The sequence below is a fragment of the Trichechus manatus genome, unplaced genomic scaffold, assembly GCF_000243295.1.
Source record: "Trichechus manatus latirostris isolate Lorelei unplaced genomic scaffold, TriManLat1.0 scaffold00004, whole genome shotgun sequence".
Classification (NCBI taxonomy): domain Eukaryota; kingdom Metazoa; phylum Chordata; class Mammalia; order Sirenia; family Trichechidae; genus Trichechus; species Trichechus manatus.
The window spans coordinates 22,450,402-22,473,778 of NW_004443940.1; the positions used below are offsets into that span (position 1 = coordinate 22,450,402).

The 23,377-nt window shown below is 37.9% G+C and overlaps 1 protein-coding gene across 1 annotated transcript in view; it reads left to right on the plus strand.

The window, feature by feature from the left end:
* The window catches only part of SEPTIN10 (septin 10), a 55,788-nt gene extending 36,103 nt beyond the window's left edge, over positions 1-19,685 (plus strand). Inside the window, exons 6-11 of the mRNA XM_023733636.1 lie at positions 4,974-5,135; positions 7,674-7,770; positions 9,933-10,101; positions 11,532-11,664; positions 17,256-17,437; positions 19,265-19,685. Of these exons, the coding sequence (XP_023589404.1) occupies positions 4,974-5,135; positions 7,674-7,770; positions 9,933-10,101; positions 11,532-11,664; positions 17,256-17,437; positions 19,265-19,280 (759 nt within the window). The 3' untranslated portion in view covers positions 19,281-19,685. The remainder of the gene's footprint in view (positions 1-4,973; positions 5,136-7,673; positions 7,771-9,932; positions 10,102-11,531; positions 11,665-17,255; positions 17,438-19,264) is intronic.
* Positions 19,686-23,377: the final 3,692 nt, after the last annotated feature.

Sequence of the window (23,377 nt, forward strand, 5' to 3'; positions counted from 1 at the left end):
CAACCCCTGTAAAGCCTATTATATTAAAAATTTGGGGTACATACAATAGTTCGTAATAACAAACGGGTGCTAGTTTGTGATGTGCATGAAAACATTATTATTACTGTATTATTATGGTAAAGATATTTTAGTGTATCTGGAAGTGTTTCTTTAATGTTTTTTATTCATAGAGAGGTAAACTATATACTATACACCAAGACAAACGTTTGACTAACTGACGTTAGATACGAACTGTACCTAAGTGTTCCAATTTAAGTACAAATTTGACTTAGACAAGTTTAGGAACGGAACTCTTTCATAATCTGGAGACTGTTTTTTTCTGTGCATTTTAAAACATTTGAGGTTTCAATCTCAGCTTATTTTCCAGAGAAATTCAGTTTGGAAGATCAGATGTAAAGAAGGAACATTAAAATAAAATCTTAGTTCCTTTTTTAGTGATTAAATTATATGCCAGAACATGAGTATTCATCTACTTTTTTGAATAGAATTTAATTGGCACTAATTTCACTTTATGGCACTAATAAGTAAGAAAAACTTCATTGAGAAAGTGTATCTAATGTTTCATATTATAATAAAATATTTTAATTTAGACCATACCAAGAAAATCTACTTTTGAATTTTTAAGCCAAGAAACTATATATAAATTCAAAGAGCTATAAAAAGTGTCTACAAATTAACTGATTTCAGAAGTTTTTATTTGTTTATTTTTCTAAAGATAGTTAAAAACTACTCATACTAAAAAAAAAAAATCTCTTAAATTTTCCTTTAACCTCCTGGCTACTAATTAATTACATAAGGTAGGATTCAGAATGCAAGAGCATTCCGGCTGCTGCTACTATCTGTAGAAATAGATATGGAAAGCATGAAGGCGTTCTAGGGAAGCCTTGGCACATAGGTAGATTGACTTTTGACTAGCTTCACAGTCCCCTGGCTTTAGCAAAATCATGCTGGAGCTTATGTGATAGTCTGTTCATCTGATTGATGTTCTAACCATCTAGCCAGTTGTTTCCATAGTTTAGCTATATGAAAATTCATATTTATTAAAGGAACATGAAAATGAAAGTAGTCTTAGCCAGACAGAAATAACACGATATGGTACGTATAAAGATGATAGAATTTGCCATCAGTAGAGGCTGGTTTTAAATATCGGCACTGTCACTTATTAGCTATGTGATCTCGGGCAGGTTGCTTTAGCCCTCTGAGCCTCAGTCTCCTTACCTCTAAAATAAAAACTCGGGAGAGACCTACCTAAAGGGTAGATGTGAGGATTAATTAAGTTGATCCATGTAAAGGGTTTAGTACCAAAACCTGTTTTTGTCAAGTCGATTCCAACCCATAGTGACCCTATAGCATAGAGTAAAACCGCCCCATAGGGTTTCCAGGGAGCAACTGGTGGATTCAAACTGCCGAGCTTTTTGGTTAGCAGCCATATCACTTAACCACTGTGCCACCAGGGCTCCAGGGTTTAGTACAGTGCCTGACAAATAGACCTGTCCAGTCAAAGATAGCTATTATCACTGTCTTGTGAGGATTAAATGAGATAATGTGTTTAAAGCCTTTATCACGTTATACATGTGATATGCGAAAAGTGTAAACATGCACAGCCCCTCTTTTCAGTAGCCAGAATATAACTACAGGTAGTCGCTGACTTACGACGAGGTTCTGTCCCGATGACTCTATTCTAAGTTGGTTCTGATGTAAGTCAGATACATCTTTTTTTTTTTTAGTTTTCATTATTATTGCCTTTTGTTATCAGTATCTTTATAAATCCAATCTATATTTGTGTTTGAACATCTGTGAGTGAGCATCTGAGAATGATAACATCAGAACATTACATGCTGCAACACTGTATGTAGTATGTATTAGTAACTGTAAGATGTACCAAAACAAACCAACAGACGGTCTTAAAGTGCAGTTCCTTGTAACTCGGCTACTTCGTAAGTCAGGAACTACCTGTACACGACATAGAGCAAAAGTTTGGTTAGTACAGTGTGTAAATATATATTCTCTAGTCTTCTCCTGAATTGGCGATTTAAAGATATTCTTTATTTTTTATGATAAATGTAAACTACCCAGTAGAAAGAAGCATTTTGCCTCTCTTATTTTGTGTAAGAATGTTTCAGAGTTAGTTGAGGCCTCCCGGCTCAATTCTCTAGAATAGAATAAAATAAGCAGAAAAGAGGGTTAAAAGCATGGCTGTGTGTCAGACTGCCTGGGTTCAAATTCTGGCCCTACCACTCACTGGCTGTTGTGACCTGGGCAGATTACCTAAACTGCACTTTCTTCATCTGTAAAATGGGGACAATGAGTAAAGTTTTAAGACTTTTGTGAAGATTAACTGAGATAAATTACAAAGCACTTAGTACAATACTTGGCACAGGAAGCACCTAGTAAGTGTAACTTATTTTGTTATTTTAAAATTGTTTTTTAATTAATAGGCACAGTCTTATTCTAAATATTTACATATTGATATTTTAGTTATTGGCCTTTGTAGCCAGCCTAGGAGTAGTCAGTCTTTGAGCAGAGCTAGCTAGGAGTAATTTACATTGATAAAAGTAGATTTTCGGGAATTAATAGAAGAGAGATTGAGCACTTGTTCAGTGCTCATCTTTGGACCAGCAGTAAACCACATACGCTACCAACTCTACTAGCAACTAGCCTGAGATGGAGATTATACACTACCGCAAGACTTGGAATAGTATTACAGTATTTTCTCACTTCATTCAAACTGAAATGTTTCATGGTAACAGTAAAAGATCGTGAGTATTGTGCACTTATTTAAAGATTGTCACCACCCTCTTCTGCTTTATTCAATTGATGGGACTCCTTCATCAAAGAATTCTTGTCTTCAGCTTTCAGTTTTACAAACTAGAAAGAAATGTTATATGTAAGCTTCATTACCTTTTTAATGATATTGAGATTTCTAAGTAAAATGAAGATATTTCTTGATTACTCGATTAGATGTATATAGGTATACACAGGTTTTCTTGTGGAAACACCTGTTACCCCACAGCCACCTGGCAGATACAGGAAGGTCCTAATTTACACTACTAACTGAAAGGTTGGCAGTTTGAACTCACCCAGAAGCACCTCAGAAGAAAGTCCTAGCGATCTGCGTCTGAAAGGTCACAGCCTTGAAAACCCTATAGAGTGAAGTTCTACTCCACACGTGTGGGGTCTCCATGAGTCAGAATCTACTTCCTGGCACCTGGTTTGGTTTTCTTTAATTATATCAAATGGGAGATGACTGTGCTGACTTCGCCTAGTTTCCCTGGCCTCCTTGGGGATCGTTATCTTTTGTTCCTAAAAGCAGAACACTTGAGAAGTTATTGACACGGAAAGTTACCTTGTCTTATGGAAACAGTGATGAATTTCCTTCACTGGGAAACGTGTTACTTTCCCTCTCCCTGACACATACAGGAACATTTATGTTTAATATTCTACTTGTATTTATTGTAGAGGCAATTATAAGTTATTAACTTGGCATAATTTATTGAATAGCTAAGTATGATATTGAAAACGTGAACTTAGCATCAAATTTTTTATGTACTTTGACTAATTCAACATGAAAATTGTTTACCCACAATTGTTGGGAAATTTTCCACCATTAATTTCATGAATAGTTGGAAAAATCTTTACCTTCTTTGAAGCATATGGGAAACTAATAAATTCAAATGTACACAGTCAATCAGAGGAACATTGGAGAAGAGAAAAAATGGAATAGGAATTATAATTTTTACTTTTCACTTTTATTCTAAAAATTACGTTGTGATCTCGCTCCCTTGACGCATGTCACTGGTTAGCCTGAAATATATCTCTAAAAACAAACAAGGAGATAGAAAAAGAAAACAACCAACCAACCCCCAAAGTTGTGGAGACATCAGTCTCTTGTAGAGACGTTAATCTTTTTAGGACTAGACTTACACGTTAGTTGGTCTTCATGGCCTCAGACCTCTTCCTCCCTGGCCAGTGATAAGACTTTAAATAATGCTGAGAAAGTTACTCCTTTGCATCATGAATGCTTTCCTTCCTATGACATCTAGGTGAGAGACTGACAATGGGACACAGAGATGCATTCACTGGGGTGAGGGAAGGGACCTGCTGAAATGAGAGACAGAAGGACAAATTTAATCTATTTCTTAGTTTTGCTGAGAGGTCAGTCACCCTGATTATTTTGTACTCAGATTATTAAACCAGTTGCTGTTGTGTTGATTTTGACTCACGGCGACCTCATGTGTGTCAGAGTAGAACTGTGTCTGTAGAGTTTTCAATGGCTGATTTTTCAGGATTAGATCATCAGGCCTTTCTTCTGACGTGCTTCTGGGTGGACTCCAACCTCCAACCTTTTAGTTGGCAGCCAAGTTTGTTAACTGTTGGCACCACCCACGGATTTCTACTTAGATTATTAAGAAGTAAAAATTCTTAGTGAATTAAGAAGACTATTTTAGTTTACTGCATAATTTTAGTTATTTTATATGCGATGGAATTGTAAGAGGCTTTGAGGGAGAGAGAAGAAAAGGTGAGATTTCTAAGCATAAATCAGATGGAAGACTAATCTTACACAAAGTCTGCTTTTTAAAAGCAATCACCATAAAGCCAGCATTTATAGGAATGATTGTATATAGGACATGTTATAAGAATGACAGCCAGCGATTATCTAGGTCAGGGGTTGGCAGGCTTTCCTGTAAAGGGCCAGGTAGTAAATACTTTAGGCTTTGCAGGGCATGTGGTCTCTGTTATAGCACTCAACTCTGCCGTTTGTAGCATGAAAGCAGCCGTAGATAATACGTAAATGAATGGACATGACTGTATTCCAGTAAAACTTAATAAAATAGACAGTGAAACAAACCTTTGCTGACCTCCTGATCTAGGTTGAGGAGATTGTTAGAGACCAGTGGCTTTAAATGTGAAAGTTACCAGGATTAAAAAGAAATCTTCAGTGATGAGATTTTGTGTTTCTTTATTCTTAACAGGTGAACATTATACCAGTGATTGCCAAAGCAGATGCAATTTCTAAAAGTGAATTACAGAAGTTTAAGATCAAGCTCATGAGTGAATTGGTTAGCAATGGCGTCCAGATATACCAGTTCCCAACAGATGATGAAACTATTGCTAAAATCAATTCTTCAATGAATGTAAGCTCCTGTTGACAATTAATTCTGTTTTACATGTGAAAATAAAAAGACTATTTGTAAGTAACCTTGCTACTAATGTATTTTCACTTGTATCTTCCAGAAAGACCTCAAACAAGGTGAATTTTCAAAAAGTCTAATGTAGAAAAATATTTAATTTTCTTGAGTTGGAAAAAGTATATTCTTAAGCATATTTCCTTCCTCCCTTCTTTGACCTAAATAAAGTGGTACATTTCTGAGAATGGGATACACCTTTTGTGGGACCATACTTAATTGCCTCAGAAAGAGGCTTTCTGTCCTGTCTTTACAGCCTCATTTGGAATGCTTTAGAATCTTAAAATCTTTAAGTCAAGGGGATTTTTCTAATCTGGAATTTAAGCTCATTCTCTTATAGTGTTACACATGCCTATTAAATATTAAATATTCACATAACTTTTAATTTATGGGAGTCCTGGTGGTGCAGTGGTTAAGAGCTCGGCTGCTAGCCAAAAGGTCAGCAGTTCAAATCTACCAGCTGCTCCTTGGAAACACTATGGGGCAGTTTTGCTCTGTCCTATAGGGTCTCTATGAGTCAGAATCGACTCGATGGCAAGGAATTTGGGTTTGTTTGTTTTTTTAGTTTATTAATATAATTGCAGATGACTAAGTTCTTTGTTTTACTTTCCTCAGGCTAATAAATTTCTTAAATATCTGATTATATTTTGAAGAATCAGGAGTTTTAGAGTCAGACAGACTTGACCATCTATTATGGGAGTTATTAACCTCTTTGAGACTATGAATTTATCTATGAAACGGGGTTAACAATTCCTATCTCAAATGTTGTGAGGATTAAGTGATGCAGCCTTTGTTAAGTGCCTGACAGTGCCATTCAAAAAATGTTAATTCCATTTTTTCTTATTTTTCCTTTTATGATTTTTTCATACTCCATTTATATTAAGGTACCTAAACTAAGCATATAAAAAGCTGACTAATGTAAACAAAGTGATCGTGATTCCTATGTGTTAAATTGTCTTTAGATCTAATGTTATTTCTTGTGCTCGCCTGGAAGAATTTCTCAGAAAGAAGCAATTAAGAGAGTAAATACTGTTAATTATTAAATATTAAACATAGTACTTAAAGCTTTGTACATTAGGCTTTTCGCCTGTATTAATCCTCAACTTCAGACAAGTGATCTACCCACTGCCCCTGAGTCTGTCTTTTGCATGTCCCTGTTTGTATATCGTTGTTCAGAATCTTCTCCTTACCTAAGTTTGTCCCTCCTACTGTTCTTGATCCATCTAAATCTAATCCTTTCTGATCCAGCTTGGGTTGTACTTTTTTTTTTTAATTTTATTGTGTTTTAGTGAAAGTTTACAGCACAAATTAGTTTCTCATTCAAAAATTTATACACAAACTGTTTTGTGACATTGGTTGCAATCCCCACATTGTGTCAGCATCCTTCCCCTTTCCCTTTCTACTCTGAGTACCCAGTGTCCATTTGTCCAGTTTTCTTGTCCCTTCCTACCTTCTTGTCTTTGCTTTTGGGCTGTTTTTGCCCATTTGGTCTCAAGTACTTGATTGAACAAAGAAGCACATTCCTCACGTGTGTTATTGTTTGTTTTATAGGCATGTCTCACCTTTGGCTGAAAGGTGGACTTCGAGAGTGGCTTCGGTTCTGTGTTAGCACGGTGTCCTGGGGCCATAGTCTCAGGGGCTCCTCCAGTCTCTGTCAGACCGGCAAGTCTGGTCTTTTTTGGTGAATTTGAATTTTGTTCTACATTTTCTCCTGCTGTGTCCGGGACCTTCTACTGTGATCCCTGTCAGAGCAGTCGGTTGTGGTAGTGGGACACCATCTAGTTCTTCTGGGCTCAGGCTGGTGGATGCTGTGGTTCGTGTCCGTTAGTCCTTTGGACTAATATTTTCCTTGTGTCCTTGGTTTTCTTCATTCTCCTTTGCCCTGGATGGGATGGTACCAATAGATGTATTTTAGATGATTGCTTGAGTTGTACTTTCTTCTTCAAGTACATTCTTCCTGCTCACAGTCATCTCTCACTCCTCTAAATTTTTATAGCATTTGCTATCTTTACCATTATTTTGGGGCTTATATATTACTTTGTATTAGTATCAGATAGCTGTATGCACACTAAATACAGACATACATTTTAACTATACCTACTGTATGAGTGAGCGTGCCTGTGTTTACGTGCATGTGTATATAATTTCCTCAACATTGTCTTTGTCTTTTAGGGCAATGGTAATATTAAGGGAAGTGATATGTGTGCTAGAGTTCTTTCCTTGTTTTGTATTCCAAATAGCATGATGCCTTGCATTAGGTGATGCTCAATAAATAATTTTTAATTTTTTATAGGGTCTGAACATCACTCTTGTAGAAAAATTAGCCCATACTCACTGCCCAGTTTTAAAACCTAAGGCATAGCAAATCACTTGATTTTAAAAAATTCATTAGTTATTGTATTATTCTGTGTTGTGTTCATAAAACTTTCTTAGTTGATTATCACATTGGTATGAGAAGATGTGATTGATGTTATGGTTCCTTTCCAGGCACATTTACCATTTGCTGTTGTAGGAAGTATGGATGAGGTAAAGGTCGGAAATAAGATGGTCAAAGCTCGTCAGTATCCTTGGGGTGTTGTACAAGGTAAATAAGATAAATGTGAACTGTTTGGAATGATTATTAGAAATACATGTCACCTAATAGTCTCAAAATTGCATTTAATGCATTCCTTAAGGTGACGCTTATTTTGGATTGTGACTAGTTGTCACAGGAGTTTGCTGTGTACTGTTTCGGCCAGAACCTTCTGTAAAGGCCAGACAGAGCTGCCTCATTTGCTACATTGTGTCATATACATACCATCTCTCCGGGTGTGCCAGGACACTCAGCAGGTGGCAAGCACTGGTGGGGCACTTTGAACAAAATATGGGTGTAAATAACAGTGTTTAAAAGGTACCCTGGTGGCACAGTGGTTAAGTGCTCATATGCTAACTGAGAGGTTGGTGGTTCAAACCCACCTAGCCACCCCATGGGAGAAAAGGCCTGGTGAGCTGCTCCCATAAAGATTACATACAGCCTTGGAAACCCTATGGGACATTTCTACTCTTTCCTGTAGGGTTGCTGTGAGTCAAAATCGACTCTATGGCACGTAACAATAACAACAAAGTAGCGTTTAAACATGATACACAAACTACTTAATTTAGGGCATGGTAAGCCATCTTGTAAATTTATGTATTTTCACTGATCAGCAGAACAAAGTATTGCCACCTATTCCCAAAATAAATCAGTCAACTAAAAAACTAAATCCACTTGACATTTAGATTATTTATCTAGCATTATAATGAGTAAGTAGTTAGTACTTATTTAGTACTGGTTTATTTACTTGTGACGCTGACTAATGGGGAATGGATTACCCCTGCCAGCACTGGTTTCCAAATGCTCCTTTTTAAAAATCAACAAATTTTGTAAATAATGAAAAATATTGAGAAAACTTCACATATTTAATGTGTAAAAAATAAAAAAGTAATAATTGTACTTAAAACTACTGGCCACAGAAACGCATATTCTATTTATAGACTCCTGGTCACCATAAGAGCCTGTCTTAGGCTGGGTTCTCCAGAGAAGCAAAACCAGTAAAGTGTATAAATATATATATATATAGAGAGAGAGATTATATCAAGGAAACAGCTCACGTGATTGTAGAGGCTAGAATGTCGCAAGTCCGTGGATCAGGGTAGAGGCCTCTCCCAAGTCACACAGCTGCAGAAGCTGGCAAGCCCAAGATCAGCAGGTCGGAGAGCAGGGCTCCCACTCACAGGCTGTGCAGATTGACGAATCCCAGGTTTGGCAGATAAGCTGACAGCTCAAGTCCCAAGAACGGAGATGAGACGACAGGAAGCAGCTGTAGGATCCAGAGAGAGCAAAAAGCCAGAACGTCTGCTTATATACAGATGCGGGCCACACCCCCAAGGAGACTCCCTTTCATCTGATTGGCTACTCCCAGTATATTCAATCATGGGAGTGATTACATTAAAACACGGAGAATCATGGCCCAGCCAAGTTGACACACAATCTTAACCATCACAGGGCCCCTGGTGGCACAGTGGTTAAGAACTACAGTGAGCTACAGCTGATGACCATAAGGTCAGGAGTTTGAATCCCCCAGCGGCTCCTTGGAAACCTTATGGGGCAGTTCTGCTCTGTCCTGTAGGGTCACTATGAGTGGCAGTCGACTCGACGGTAACAGATTTGTTTTTTTTTCCCTTTGGTCACCATAAAATAGAAGAAGGGCCGTGTAAGTTTACTCATTAATTCTGAACAGCGCCTAACACAGGATCATTAATGTAGTCTTGTATCAAAAGAATTTGATAATTGTGGCATGCACAGGCAGTACTTTTGAGTTTGCAAAATTTACAGCATTGAAGTTTTAGTGAAATGCTATTACATACTCTTTTTAAGCACTATGTGAAATATCCAGAGGATGGTTTGTAAACTGCTAACAAAATGTTAGTGAAATAACTAGAGCATGTGGTAATATAAAGTATTTCTTTGCTATTTCCTCTTTATCCATTGGCTACTAAATTTAAGACAAACTTCCTGGTCTGTTAGTTAACTTTGTTTATGATGTGGTATGTATAACGCAAGAGTTTCTTCCTTGGTTACCTGTATAAAATAATCTTAACTGTCAATCAGACTGATCATTTGGCTGTTTGTTATTTTAAATGTGTTTTCATTTATTCATGCATTCAGCAAATACCAGTTCTGTGTCAGAAATTAAAAACTAATGTTGCTCTTTTTTTTCTGGGTAGTGGAAAATGAAAACCATTGTGACTTTGTAAAGCTCCGGGAAATGCTGATTTGTACAAATATGGAAGATCTGCGAGAACAAACGCACACTCGACACTATGAACTTTACAGACGTTGCAAACTGGAGGAGCTGGGCTTTAAAGATGTGGGCCCAGAGAACAAGCCAGTCAGGTAAGTGGGGATTCCCCCTGGACAAGCTGTCGTGGAGAGGAAGCCAGCAAAGTGGAAGTTAGAAAGAATTGTACCCTTTTACATATCCAGGATAATGGAGAATGAGTTTATTAGAAATTTCTCAAAATCATGAAATAAAGTCACTTGATAATGATTAGTTATTGTGCTTCTTGACTTATTTGAAGCCTTCTTGACTTTTGGAGGCTCTTTAAATACTCTTCTCACGTAGATGGAGTTAGATAGAAAGAACAACACATGGAAAAGCTCACTTTATGTCAGTAAATGCTGAAGTGAATATCTGAAGGAGTAAAAACCTCATTATTTGATTTTATTTTTGTGGTTATATGAAGTAGATGAAAGTACATTTAACTGTTATCACAAAAGAAAGTTGGAACACGAATCATATTACCAGTTGCTTTTGAGTCGATTCCAACTCATGGCGACCTCATGTACTTGAGAGTATAGCTGTGCTTCATAGGGGTTTCATAGCTGTGACTTTTTGGAAACAAATAGCCAGACCTTTCTTCTAAGACACCGCTGGGTGGATTTGAACCCTATTAAGCGAGTTTAAGACATTTTCTGTTGATTTTCATCCTGATGAAAGTTTTAGAATGACTTAAGCTTAGCAAAATATATTGTAAAGAAAGAAAGTACCTGTAAAACCAAGCCCGCTACTGTCGAGTTGATTCTGACTCATAGCGACACTATAGGACAGAGTAAAACTGCCCCGTAGGAGCGGCTGGGGGATTCAAACTGCCGACCTTTTGGTTAGCAGCTGAAGAAGACTGGATTTAAGTGACATCAGTGTTACAGGCAGAGCTAACAGACCTTGGTGATCAGATATGGGGATAAGGGTAAGAGTTTAAGAGTCAAAGATGACTTCAAGGTTTCCAGACATAGTAATGACAGTAGCAAAGACCAAAGGAAGAATATGTTTGGGGTGAAATGAGGGTACTTTTCTGTGAAAGAATTGATAAAATAGAGACTTTAAAATTCTATCAGTTTACCAGTTGCTGTTGAATCGATTCCAACTCATAGTGACCCCATATGTGTCAGAGTAGAACTGTGCTCTTTATATTAGATGTACCATTAGTGGCTTTTTATATCTATAGAATATTCCATGTCTTGGAATATCAGTACATGTTGTTATACAGTAAAACCTGCGAAAGCCAGAACCTCCGTAAGACAGAAACCTGTTAGAAAAGAAAAACCCAAATATTTTGCACTAGTAAAGAGCAATAGAAAAGTGGTAAGAGTGCGCCTTGTCAAAGGCTGGAAACTCGCAAGACCCGGAGAAGCAAGGCTGTCCTGTCGAGGTTCGGCTCTCACAGGTTTCACTGTATATACGAGGCCTAACATGAAAGGTATGAGTTTTTGCAAGTTTGTTACATCATCTTTTTAACATGAGAGTACCACAAATAACTTTTTAGTCTTCAAGAGACCTACGAAGCCAAAAGACATGAATTCTATGGTGAACGTCAGAGGAAGGAAGAAGAAATGAAGCAGATGTTTGTACAGCGAGTGAAGGAGAAAGAAGCCATATTGAAAGAAGCTGAAAGAGAGGCAAGTACTGTTGGTTTGATGTGATTTGCATGTGTTTTTTAGTTGTCCTATTAATTCGGACGCTTTACCTCAAGAATTTAGTTGAGATGCTAACTGTTCTTTCAAAATTAGCTATTTTAACACACAGTCTTTGAATATAGACTTAAAAAAAATCATAGTCTGAAATCAAAATTAAAATTTGGGCCTCTTAAGCAATTATGTTTCCACTAGAAGTGGTTTACCAAGGACTTGTGATGGACTGGGTTACTATGCCATGTTTTAAGTATCTTAAAGATGAACATGGCATCTATTTAAAAACTCTCATTTGTTTTATAGCATCTTCAGTCTGATGTCACGAGTGAGCATGGGCCTGCCCTTTCTGTTACAGTTTTTGAGCCAGGGTTCAATCCCAGATCATATGTTGCATTTGGATGCTATGTTTCTTTAGTCTTTCTTATTCGAGAATGTCCCTAATGTGAAGTTATTTTTAAATGTGTATCTTGGGAAGGAAGTTGTAATGGAAATAAGGATGATGATTTTTTTTTTCTTCTTATATTAGTAGATTGATCTTAATGTGGTATCAGGGTAAAACGTGTAAGAGTTTATTGTATTCTACACAGATAACATGTGCCTTCTATGTTTGTATGCTACCTATACCCTCCTCCCATGAGGTATTTTCATAAGCACCGTTATGCCATTTTTTTTACATGTTACTGTAAAAAAAGCATAGTGTGCTTACAAAAGTACTTCGCATGGAGAGGGCGAGGTCGGCAAACCAACGTAAAAGGTGCACATTACTTGCGTAAAAATACGGTATTATCCTGATTCTTGTTTCACCAGTGAGAAGAAACCGATGTAAAAGTGGTTTATTGTCCATTTTTAATTTTTAAAATCCCATAGAAAAATATTTTATTTAAATGTGTATGTACTATTTAAAAGGAGAATTGAAAATTCAGTGAGACCAAATTGTTGAAAGAAAAGAGAAAAACTATTTGTCAGCAGGTGGTTTGTGGATTTTTGTTTATTTGTTGTTTTGGATTTTTGGTTCAAGTGCCGTTTTGTGTTGAGTATATATTTAACAAAAGATGAAGATTATTTAAACCTAAGGTACCAAAGTCAAAAGTTGTCACAAGCTTTCTAAGCTTTTAACTGTATCGCTCTAGAGACATAGACTTCAGTGTTCCATTTTATTAATACTACAAGGCACTTCATGACCAGTTTCCATAGTTTATAGCCAGTATTAGTAATACGTGCAACCAGAGCCAGTCTGTGTAGAAGGGCATCCAGTCAATAATCATCCCTCCTGTGAGACCAAGAATCACTGAAGTAAGAACTAAGGGGACTGTATAATTTACGTGTAGGGTGTATCTTGAGACAGTCTCTTTGAGATATAAGAGATTAAACAAGCGAGCAGAGCAGAGATGGGGGAAGAGAGAAGCCAAGACACATGAAGAAGATTGCCCAGGAGTGGAAGCTCAGAACAGACAAAGACCTTCCCCCAGAGCTGACAGAGAGAGAAAGCCTTCCCCTAGAGCTGGTACCCTGAGTTTGGACTTGTAGCCTCCTAAACTGTGAGAAAATAAATTGTTTGTTAAAAGCCATCCACTTGTGGTATTTCTGTTATAGCAGCACTAGATAACTAAGACGGGGGCTTATTAATAATTATACTAGGGTAACAGGTAGGTGTAAACCAGGTCTCTTGTGGGCATACTTGGACATTTTGTTACCCGATACTTGACTGTTAGCATTTTACAGCTATTTATATCAGTAAAAAACTGGCAGCAGCTAATGAAATAATTTTTGGTAATCCAAAACATTGTTAAAGTGTGTATTAGAGGACCTTGTTCTTTATGAAACAAATACCCCTTATTTATCTTTTGTGTAAATCTAAATTTTCATAGATAGTTTTTGCTTAAAGTGACACGCACTTAGGTAATACTATGTGAACATGAGGTGACTACAGTAGCGAGAAGCACAGGACAAATGGTATCTTAACGGAAAATATTGCTTACCTTCTCGACATCTTTATTAACATCATTCTGAATGAACTAGGGAGGTATGTTATCAGTGACACACAGATTTCCCACACTCCCTCTCCCTACTACAGGAAAACGTACAGTGTGTATTTATCCCTCAAATAAAGTACATAACCATCTTTGAAATATTAAAAGTTCCCCATTTTATATGTAAGTCTATTTCTTAGTATTGTATGTTAACTTAATATTTATGCCCCTCATGTGTCCAAAAAATATTGTAGACAACTTAAAATTAAAAAAAAAAATCCTCAGATATATTATAACCATGAAAATAAGAAGAGAACAGGAGCCTCATAATACAGGCAAGGAGGAGGAGGCTGCACACGTTAAGTACAGCTGAGGGGCCTGATCAGTAACTTCTTCAGTGTACACACAGACTTTGCTCCGACTTTTAGACAGTCGGATTAAAGATGCCTGCGAGTTCAACAAGAGGAAATGTTTTCTCCGACATTCATTTCTGATTTCTAAGAATGAGTATTTTTAGAAGGATCATTAAATGATATACTAAAGACCCAGTGGGGTACCCTATCCATGATACAAGCTTAAGAGCATTGATTAGTTATCAACAGCACAAAAGATCCCTTGCTTTTTAATTTTTTGAGTATTTGGAAATATGTTTGAATTTATGCCTGTCATAGTGGATAACAGAACCATGTTGTTGTTATGTGCCGTCGAGTTGATTCTGACTCATTGTGACCCGATAGGACAGAGTAGAACTGTTCCATAGGGTTTCCTAGACTGTAATCTGTATGGGAGCAGATCACCAGATCTTTTCTCCCAGGGAGCGGCTGATGGGTTCAAACCACTGACCTTTGGGTTAGCAGCTGAATGCTTAACCACTGCGCCACTAGGGCTGCTTAACGGAACCATGAGTGGGTGGTAATATGCTTCACATACATGGACTAGGTTGTTACTGTCAAAGCTGTGAAATCCATGTAATGGGAATAATAGTCACATCCAACCTCCTTTTTTTTTAGTTTTTCTCTTTACAGTTTTCCTGGAATTTGTAGTCAACTTCATGAATGATACATGAAATACTCTATATCTTTTCAAGATACTTAAGTATGAACTTCCATTTAAGTAGCTGGAGGTATATCTGTTCACATAATATAAATCTGCCCCCATGTCCTCCTTTTCCAAGCTTTACCCTTTTGTCTGCCCCTCTCCCAAATTTATAGGGGTGCACGCATGCTCAAAAGTGCACACGTGTTCACCTCTTTGTATTTATATCGCTGGTCTGCGTGACAGCGAGGTGAGGCTTACCCTTTAAACACACACAGACATTTTCATTATCTGTCTTTGTTAAAAGCAGGAACCATTTGAATAAACAAATACTAAGGCAGTGATGTTTCTCTGGAAAGACATCCTCATCCTCTGGGATCTTAGATTGGAAGGGCCTTCCTTTATCAACTATTTCAACCCTGTCTGGTTTCCATTTGAATACTTCTTCTCTCAGGGGTGCACTGACTCATGGGACACCTATTGTATGTTTTGAACATTTGATTTTTATTACGCTGAGGTTTAGCTCTCTCTGATTTCTACCCTCAGCCTCTTATTATGGTGGAATATTTCAACTATTAGATGCCGTCTTTTCTAGACACCAGGCCCCACGTTTTGCATGAATGCTAGCTTGCTGCCCAGAACTGAAATCACTAATCTCAAATTCATCTGACCATGCCAGAAGACCAAAAGGAAAATAAATAAATAAATAACTTTCTTGATCTAGTTCCTAGACACTGTGCTCATGCTCTTGGCAGGCGTATCACTCAGCTGATCCACACCGAGTCAGCTGAAGCCCCTAGTTTTTCTTAGGTAGGCCATAGTTTAACATTCTTTCTTGTACGGTCGATTCTTTGAATTTAAATGCAGGGCTTCACATAGATTTCATCTTGTTACCAGTCCTTCAGCATCTTTTAGGATCTTTTCCTGAGCAACATATGGGGACTGTGGTTGGTGTTGGGGATATAAAGAAGAAAAAGGCGTAGCTCCTGTGCTGGGGGAGCAGTGGTCATGTGAACAGTCACCCCACGACCTGGTGTTCTTAGGGCTTCTTTCATGGTCCTAATGGAGCACAGGGGAGGGAGTCCTTAGCCCAGGGCAGGGGTTGGAGAAAGGTGGGCTTTTTTTAAAAAATAACAATGACTAGTATTTATTGGGTGCCACTGTATACCAGACATCATGGTAAAGATGTAACGTAGGTTATCTTTTTTTTTTTAAATCTATTTTTTAAGCTTCCTTTTTATCTATTAAAGACCCCTGGTGGCGCAGTGGTTAAAGCGATCAGCTGCTAACCGGAAGGTCAGCAGTTCGAAACCACCAACAGTTCTGTGGGAGAAAGATGTGGCAGTCGGCTCCTGTAGAGATTCACAGCGTTGGAAACCCTATGGGGTCTCTAGGAGTCGGAATTGACGGCAGTGGCTTTTGAGGTTTTATCTGTTAGTAATTTCTGAGCTTTATGCCGTTCATATCTTTGATAAGTCTGCTCTCATGATCCATAGAAGATGTTCTTTAAAATGTGGGAAAAAAATAAAGTCAAACAGAGGCCTGTCTCTGTGATGGCAATTAAGGTGACGTTGTTCCCTTCTTTTGGTTTGTCAAGATGATTTTGAGCCCCAAGTAAATGAAAATGTACTGAATGATGTCCTTTAAATATTTTTTCTTCTGCATTTCTGCTGTTTTCACTTAACAAGGGAAATCTCATATTGTAATGTTATCACCTTTTGTAGAACTCATTTTAATGGCTTCACTGAGTATTTTGCATAATTTTTTTTTTTTTTTTTATCTCTTGGACACTTAGTTTTTTTTCATTATGGTGTAAATTCTACTACAGTGAGTTTTTATGTATAAAGCTTTCTCTGAATTTACGATTTCCTTATTCAGTTTACATTTCAAGAAGTAGAATGACTGTAGAAAAATATAGATTTTTAAGGTTCTTGACATAAATTGACAGTTGCTTCCTAGAGGACTTTGGAGCCCTGGTGGCACAGTGATTAAGAGCTACAGCTGCTAACCAAAAGGTCAGCAGTTCAAATCCACCAGCAGCTCCTCGGCAGCCCTGTGAGGGCAGTTCTGCTCTGCCCTGTATGGTCACTATGAGTCAGAATTGACTCGACAACAACGGCCTTTTTTTTTTTTTTTTTTTTGGTTCTAGTGACTTTACCAGAATAACTCCCAACAGCTGTTTGACGACTCATAGTGTCTTTTAGTTAATGTGTTTTTATCGTGCTTGGATTTGAGAAACTTTATATGAAAAAGTTATGTGGGGAAAATGTAGAGCTAGAAAAAAAAAAAACCTCAGTAGGAAAAGGTCAGATGTTTTAAAAATTGAGTTTTGCTCATGGCTGTAATTTTATTACCTTTGGTTCAAGCATCCTTGGCATGGCGAGTCTTTTCAAATTAGTCACCAAGGCAATTCCATGTGTAAACTTTTACCTTGAGGATGAACTTTTGAGACGTTAGCAGGATGGAGACCTTGTGAGGATAAAGGTTCTCCTTTGTTTTCCTGAGCCAGGGCACATTCCTGTGAATGTGCTGCCACACGGTGTCATTAGTGAGAACTGCATCCTTGTTTCACAGCTCCAGGCCAAATTTGAACACCTTAAAAGAGTTCACCAAGAAGAGAGACAGAAGCTTGAGGAGAAGAGAAGACTTTTGGAAGAAGAAATAGCTGCATTTTCTAAAAAGAAAGCTTCCTGTGAAATATTCCAGAACCAGTCCTTTCTTCCGTCTGGTAGCAAGAAGGACAAGGATCGAAAGAAGTAAGTAATCCTTGACCCCCGCACCCACCTGTGACTTTCTGTCTCGTTGCCCTGTTTGATTTTCTTCAGAGCACCTCTCTCACTGGCTGTTTACTTATTCCTTGTCTGCCTCCTGCAGCTAAAATGTCAGCTCCTCAACAGCAGAGACCTTGTCTGTCTTGTTCACGGCTGTTTCCCCAGCATTTAGAACAGTGCCTGGCACACCGTAGGTGCCCAGTAAATATTTTCCAAAGTGAATGAATGAACAAAATAAAAATACATCATAGTGTAAAAAGCGTCAGTTAGCTGGGGGAAAACAAACGAACAACAAATTGGCAGCTCTTATTTTGTAGCCTAACCTGTGGCTCTCCTACACAGCTAGTGACTACTGAGCTACCAATGGTTCTGCTGAATTTCATGTTTAAATGGAAGCTATGCGCTTTGTTGGGGAATTGTAGTTATATAAAAAACAACTAATTCTTAGGCTCAATTTTTTTTTCTTTTAACAAATTCTACTGATATTGATTCTGTGAGAATTTTTATTTTAATAAGGGTACAAGGCTATCGATTCGAACTCCTGTGCTTTGATGTCAGAGCTTGTGAAACCATTGGTGGACGTAAAGATGCAGAGGAAGGGAGAGAGGGCTCCAGTACAATGGGGCGGCCATGAGTAGCATTTGGATGATAATCTCAAGGCTGATAGGTTTGGGGTATGTGTTAAAATCAGTTATCAAAGTTTTAGAAAATAAGTGTTTTTTTGTTTTCTCTTTCTGATAATTTCCTTCTGTACTTTGTGTCTCTCATTTCATTTCTCCCACTTAAAATGAATGTCCTTGTCAGTTTCCCTGTTTGACTATTGTTGAACTTCATTATGGCTCACTCTGTTTAGCATGCCATGCTAAACAGGGTCTTTGCCTCCGTCCACTCCAGCTACCTCTGCTTTAGTGGCCTCAAGTTCTCCTCACGTTCCTCACAGAGCAACACTTCTGTTTTAATTTTATCACCACATCCATTTCAAACCTAGTGTTTCTGGAATATTTTAACTCAATTTCAAAATAGTTAGGAAAACATGATCTTGGCCTATGGTGGCTTTCCAGTTTTGAAATGTGGAGAAGAAAAGTAAATCCACAAGGTCTGGGTGGATTTACTCAGCCTGTGGATTTTATAGTTTTTTTCGGAAAGAGTAAAGAAGTTCTCATTTATGGTCTTCTAATGACAGCTCTACAAGGGCATGGATCTTTGTTTTGTTTATTGATGTATTCATCCCTCGAGCCTGGAACAGTGCCTGGCACATAGGAGGTATGCAATTGTTTGCTGAAAGAATGAATATGATAGTATAATAGGTATGTTTCACTCATGTATTGTTTAGCTAAAAACTTGCATTTCAAACTATTAGTATGATTTATTACTGCTTTTTGTCACGCTTTGAATTAAAAAGCTAAGGGACCTCTTACCTTCTTATCCTTGTATCCTAATTCAATGTTACTAAAATTGGATTCCCCAATTTTGTTCCATATATGAAAGGTGATACATTTACCTTGTAAGAATTAGCACCCTGCTCCACTTGAGAACCACTGGTGTGTGCTATTCTTTTTTTTTTTTTTTTTAACTAAATAATAGCCAAACTTATACTTTTTTGAGAGCTCGAAAGGAATTATCCTCCAGAAGATATGATTTGGTGGTTTTTGTTTTTTCCCTCAAAGTCCCATAGCTAAGTATTCTACAGTATATTAGGTGTGCAGTTGCTCTTTCTATAAAAGCTTTGTAAAACTAATGATTCTAGTAATTTTCATTTCCTGTATATTTTTTTCTATTGTACCAATCAAAAGGATTTTTTTCTCTTTTCAGCTCCAATTTTATATAAGACAGTCATTCTAGAACTACATATCACAGAAGATCACTACAAGTAAAAGTTATTAAAAAGTTAGAAATATACTTTGATTTTCTTTGCTGTTTTTTCTTTGCTGTTTTACTTATTAGTTCTATATCTGGCGAGTGTACACAGTAACTGCCATTTATGAATATAAGGTTAATGCGTATGCGAGGGTGGATGATATTACTTACATATTCACTGTTGTTAGAAATGTTTAAGTTGTTAGTTTGAGATGAATCTAGATTGTTTCTCCTTGTTGCCAACTTATTGTAACTTTGCAGTTCATTATACCAAAGAGATAAGTTTCAGTGCCATTTAAAATACACAACTTCATATTATGGCTACCTGATTACATTTATGTCCCAAGACGAAATTTTTTTTTTTTGTACATACTAAACGTAAAATTTTGGGAATATGTTTTAAAATTTATTATACGGCTGAAACTGTCTAACTTTTGACTAGTTTTATAGAAATTCTTAATTTTTGATATGATTACCTAGTTGGTAACATGATACTAAGCTTTTGTATCAAATTATATAACATGATGACCTTCTGGGCTTCAGTGTGACTTATAGTGGTTGACATATTGAAAGAAAATATGTTTAAAGGTTAAACCATCCAGGTATATAAACTTTTTCCTAGTCTAAATACCTTTTGAAACTGGGTGTATCACATGATTTTCATTAAGATGTATTTCATACTTATTGTTTAAAAGTCTTCATCTTCTAGGGAAAAAATAATGAGGTTGAATCATCCTATTAAAAACTATTTTTTTAAGAAAATAACTATGAACATCTGAATATTAAAGATGTTAAAAAATCCAGGTAATTCACATCTCAAGGGATATTTGAATTCAGAGGGCCTTAGTAGTATTCTCTGAACAATTTGTTTCTAGCCTTTTCTTAACAGTCTCTCTATATACATATATATATGTATACTTAACAGGTATATCATTTCTCATTTTTTGTACTTGAATACTTCTAAATAAAACTGACATTTTACTCTTGAAAAATAAAATATGCCTACATATTGATTGAAATGTGTTTAAATTACTTTAACTTTTCTTTTTGTAAACTATCGTCTTAAAACATTTGATCAAAATTAGGTCATTTAGTTGCAGGTTTGAGCTGTTTTAAAAAGCAGAGGCATTTTACTAACAAAATGTTTTACTTAGTTTTATGTCAGATTCTAAGCAGTGTACTTTTTCATGAAGGTTGTATAAGTTGCAAACAATACTTTTCATTTTATAGGACAGTTTATCTTTACAAACACTTTAATTCCATTTTTGCATTTGAAATTCACAAATACCTCTTATCCTTTTAAAACTGTGGTAAATTCTGAGTGTCAGAAAAAGCTCTAAACTTTCTTCTCTGGATACTTGAGTTCTGATAGGTGACGTACCTGCAGGCAGGTAGTCTGTTTTATAAAGGGGGTCAGCACCGCAATGCTGGCCTTAGCAGAGAGAAGGGCTCCTCATACGGTTCGGTAACATTCAACGAGTGATTGTTATTTGGTGGCCATATTATACAGACTATATAAAACAGCTGTCCTAAGCTTTAATAAATTTACCTTGAAATGCCGTATTGATTATTGGCATGTCAAAGCAAAGTTATTAAAGTTTCTAGTTGAAAAGAACTTAATGGAAACCTACCTAAGACTCTGGACTAAGCAAGAGGGTAATCACTTTGCAGTACTTTGCTATGAGAAAGCCTCACTCCTGCTTCAACTACAATGTGACTCTTTAATTCCATGAATTTAGGATTCCATGTTAGATTGCATTTTAAAAGGGTTGCACAGCTGTCTTAGTTATTTAGTGCTGCTATAACAGAAATACCACTAGTGGACGGCTTTAACAAGGAGAAGTTTATTCTCTCACAGTCTGGGAGGCTAGAAGTCCAAATTTTGGGCACCAGCTCTGGGTGAAGGCTTTCTCTCTGTCAGTTCTAGGGGAAGGCCCTTGTCATCAATCTTCACCTAGTCTAGGAGCTTCCCATTGCAGGAACCTTGGTCCAAATTATGCACTCTGCTCCTGGCACTGCTTTCTTGGTGGTATGAGGTCCCCATGTCTCTGCTGCCTTCTCTCTTTTATATCTCAAAAGAGATTGACTTGAGACAGAGACTAAGCTTGTAGATTGAATCCTGCCTCATTAACATAACTGCTGCTAATCCTACCTCCTTAACATCATAGAGGTAAGATTTACAACACAGAAAAATCACATCAGATAATAAAATGGTGGACAATCACACAATATTGGGAATCATGGACTAGCCAGGTTGACACATTTGGGGGTGGAGGACACAATTCAATCACATTTCACCCTTTGGCCCCCAAAATTCATGTCCTTGCCACATGTAAAACGCATTCACCCCATCATATCATTGCAAAAGTCTTAAATCAACTCCAAGTCCAAAATCCAAAAATTCCTCTTCATTTGTGAAATCTAGAATACAAGTTATCAGCTTCCAAAGTACAGTGCTGCAACAGGCAGAAGCTAGACATTTCCATTACAAATAGGAGAAATTGGAGGGAAGGAAAGGGTAACAGGCATCGAGCAAGTCAGCAGAACACATTACATTAGCTCTCAAGGCTTGAAAATAATACTCTGTTCTGAGACCGTTTACACAGTGGCCCTGCCCTCCAGACTCTAGATAAGTGGCCACACTCTCCGGATTCTGAGTGGAGGCCTCTCGATCCTGGGCTTCAGCTCTGCCTTCCAGGCCCACTGGGACAGCAACTCTGCTCCCTTGGATTTGGGTGGCCCCATTCTGCAAGTCCATCTGAGTGGCATCTCCACCCTTTGAGACCCCAGAAGTTGTGGCCCTACCCTTTTGAGACTGAGGCAGCTCTGCTTTCTGTGTTCCTTGTCTCTTCAGCTTCTGCTTCCTGGTTTCTTGGCTTCTCAGCCCCTCGGGCCTCACCGCCCACATCTGCCCTGCTGGGCCAAGTGTTCCAAAGCTCTTTAGCTCCACCGATGAGTGCCTGGAGGCACCCCACTCCTCCAGTAAACTTCAGCCAGAAGGCACTCAGCTCTCTTGATCAGTGGATCAGCAAGCCTAGCTCCACTGATAAGTATCTGGAGGCACCCCACTCCACCTGGAAGCCTCCTGCCAAAAGCACCCCTCTCGCTTTGTGGGTCGGCTACAGCACTGTCTCACATTGGTCTCCTGGTTCTGCTGGTGCCATTTCTCTGCTGCTGCTGCTTGCTGTCTGCACTGTCTCCACTATAACAGCTCTCCTCACTTCAGAATTGTCTGACACCCATAATTTCACCAACAGTCTCTTCAAGACAACTGCTTCCACGTTTTAGGTATCTGTTAGAGCAGCACTGCACTCCCAGTACCAAATATCTTAGGCTGGGTTCTCTAGAGAAGCAAAACCAGTAAAGTGTGTAAATATGTACACAGAGAGATTTATATCAAGGAAATGGCTCACGCAGTTGTAGAGGCTGGAATGTCCCAAGTCTGTGGGTCAAGATAGAGGCTTCTTCTGATTCACGTAGCCGCAGGGGCTGGTGAACTCAAGATCAGCAGGTCAGAGAGCAGGGCTCTTGCTCACAGGCTGCGACGAATCCCAAGACCAGCAGGCAAGACTGCAGGTAAGCTGTTAGCTCAAGTCCCAAGAACCAGAGATCGGATGAATAGGAGCCAGCTGAAGGATCCAGAGTGAGCAAAAGCCTATGAGCCTTGCCAGAATGTCCACTTACATTCAATACAGGCCACACACCCAAGGAAACTTCCATTTCAACTAGTTGGCTACTCACAGCAGATCCCATCATGGAGGTGATCACATTATAGCAAATCTCATCATGGACGTGATCACAGCATCATAGACTGCCAAAGTATATCATAACTGCCAAACCACTGAGAATCACGGCCCAGCCAAGTTGACACACAACCTTAACCGTCACATCTTTGTATATATTCCTCTGATTTTTAAAGCTCTTTCACAAAGACTCTCATTTGAGATTCAAAACAACACCAAAAAAAAAAAAATTTACAGGGATTATTATTATCCCATTTTTACAGATGGACTAAATTTAGGCCCAGAATTTCTCATTCCTCATTTTCCTACTGGACTAGGAAATTGG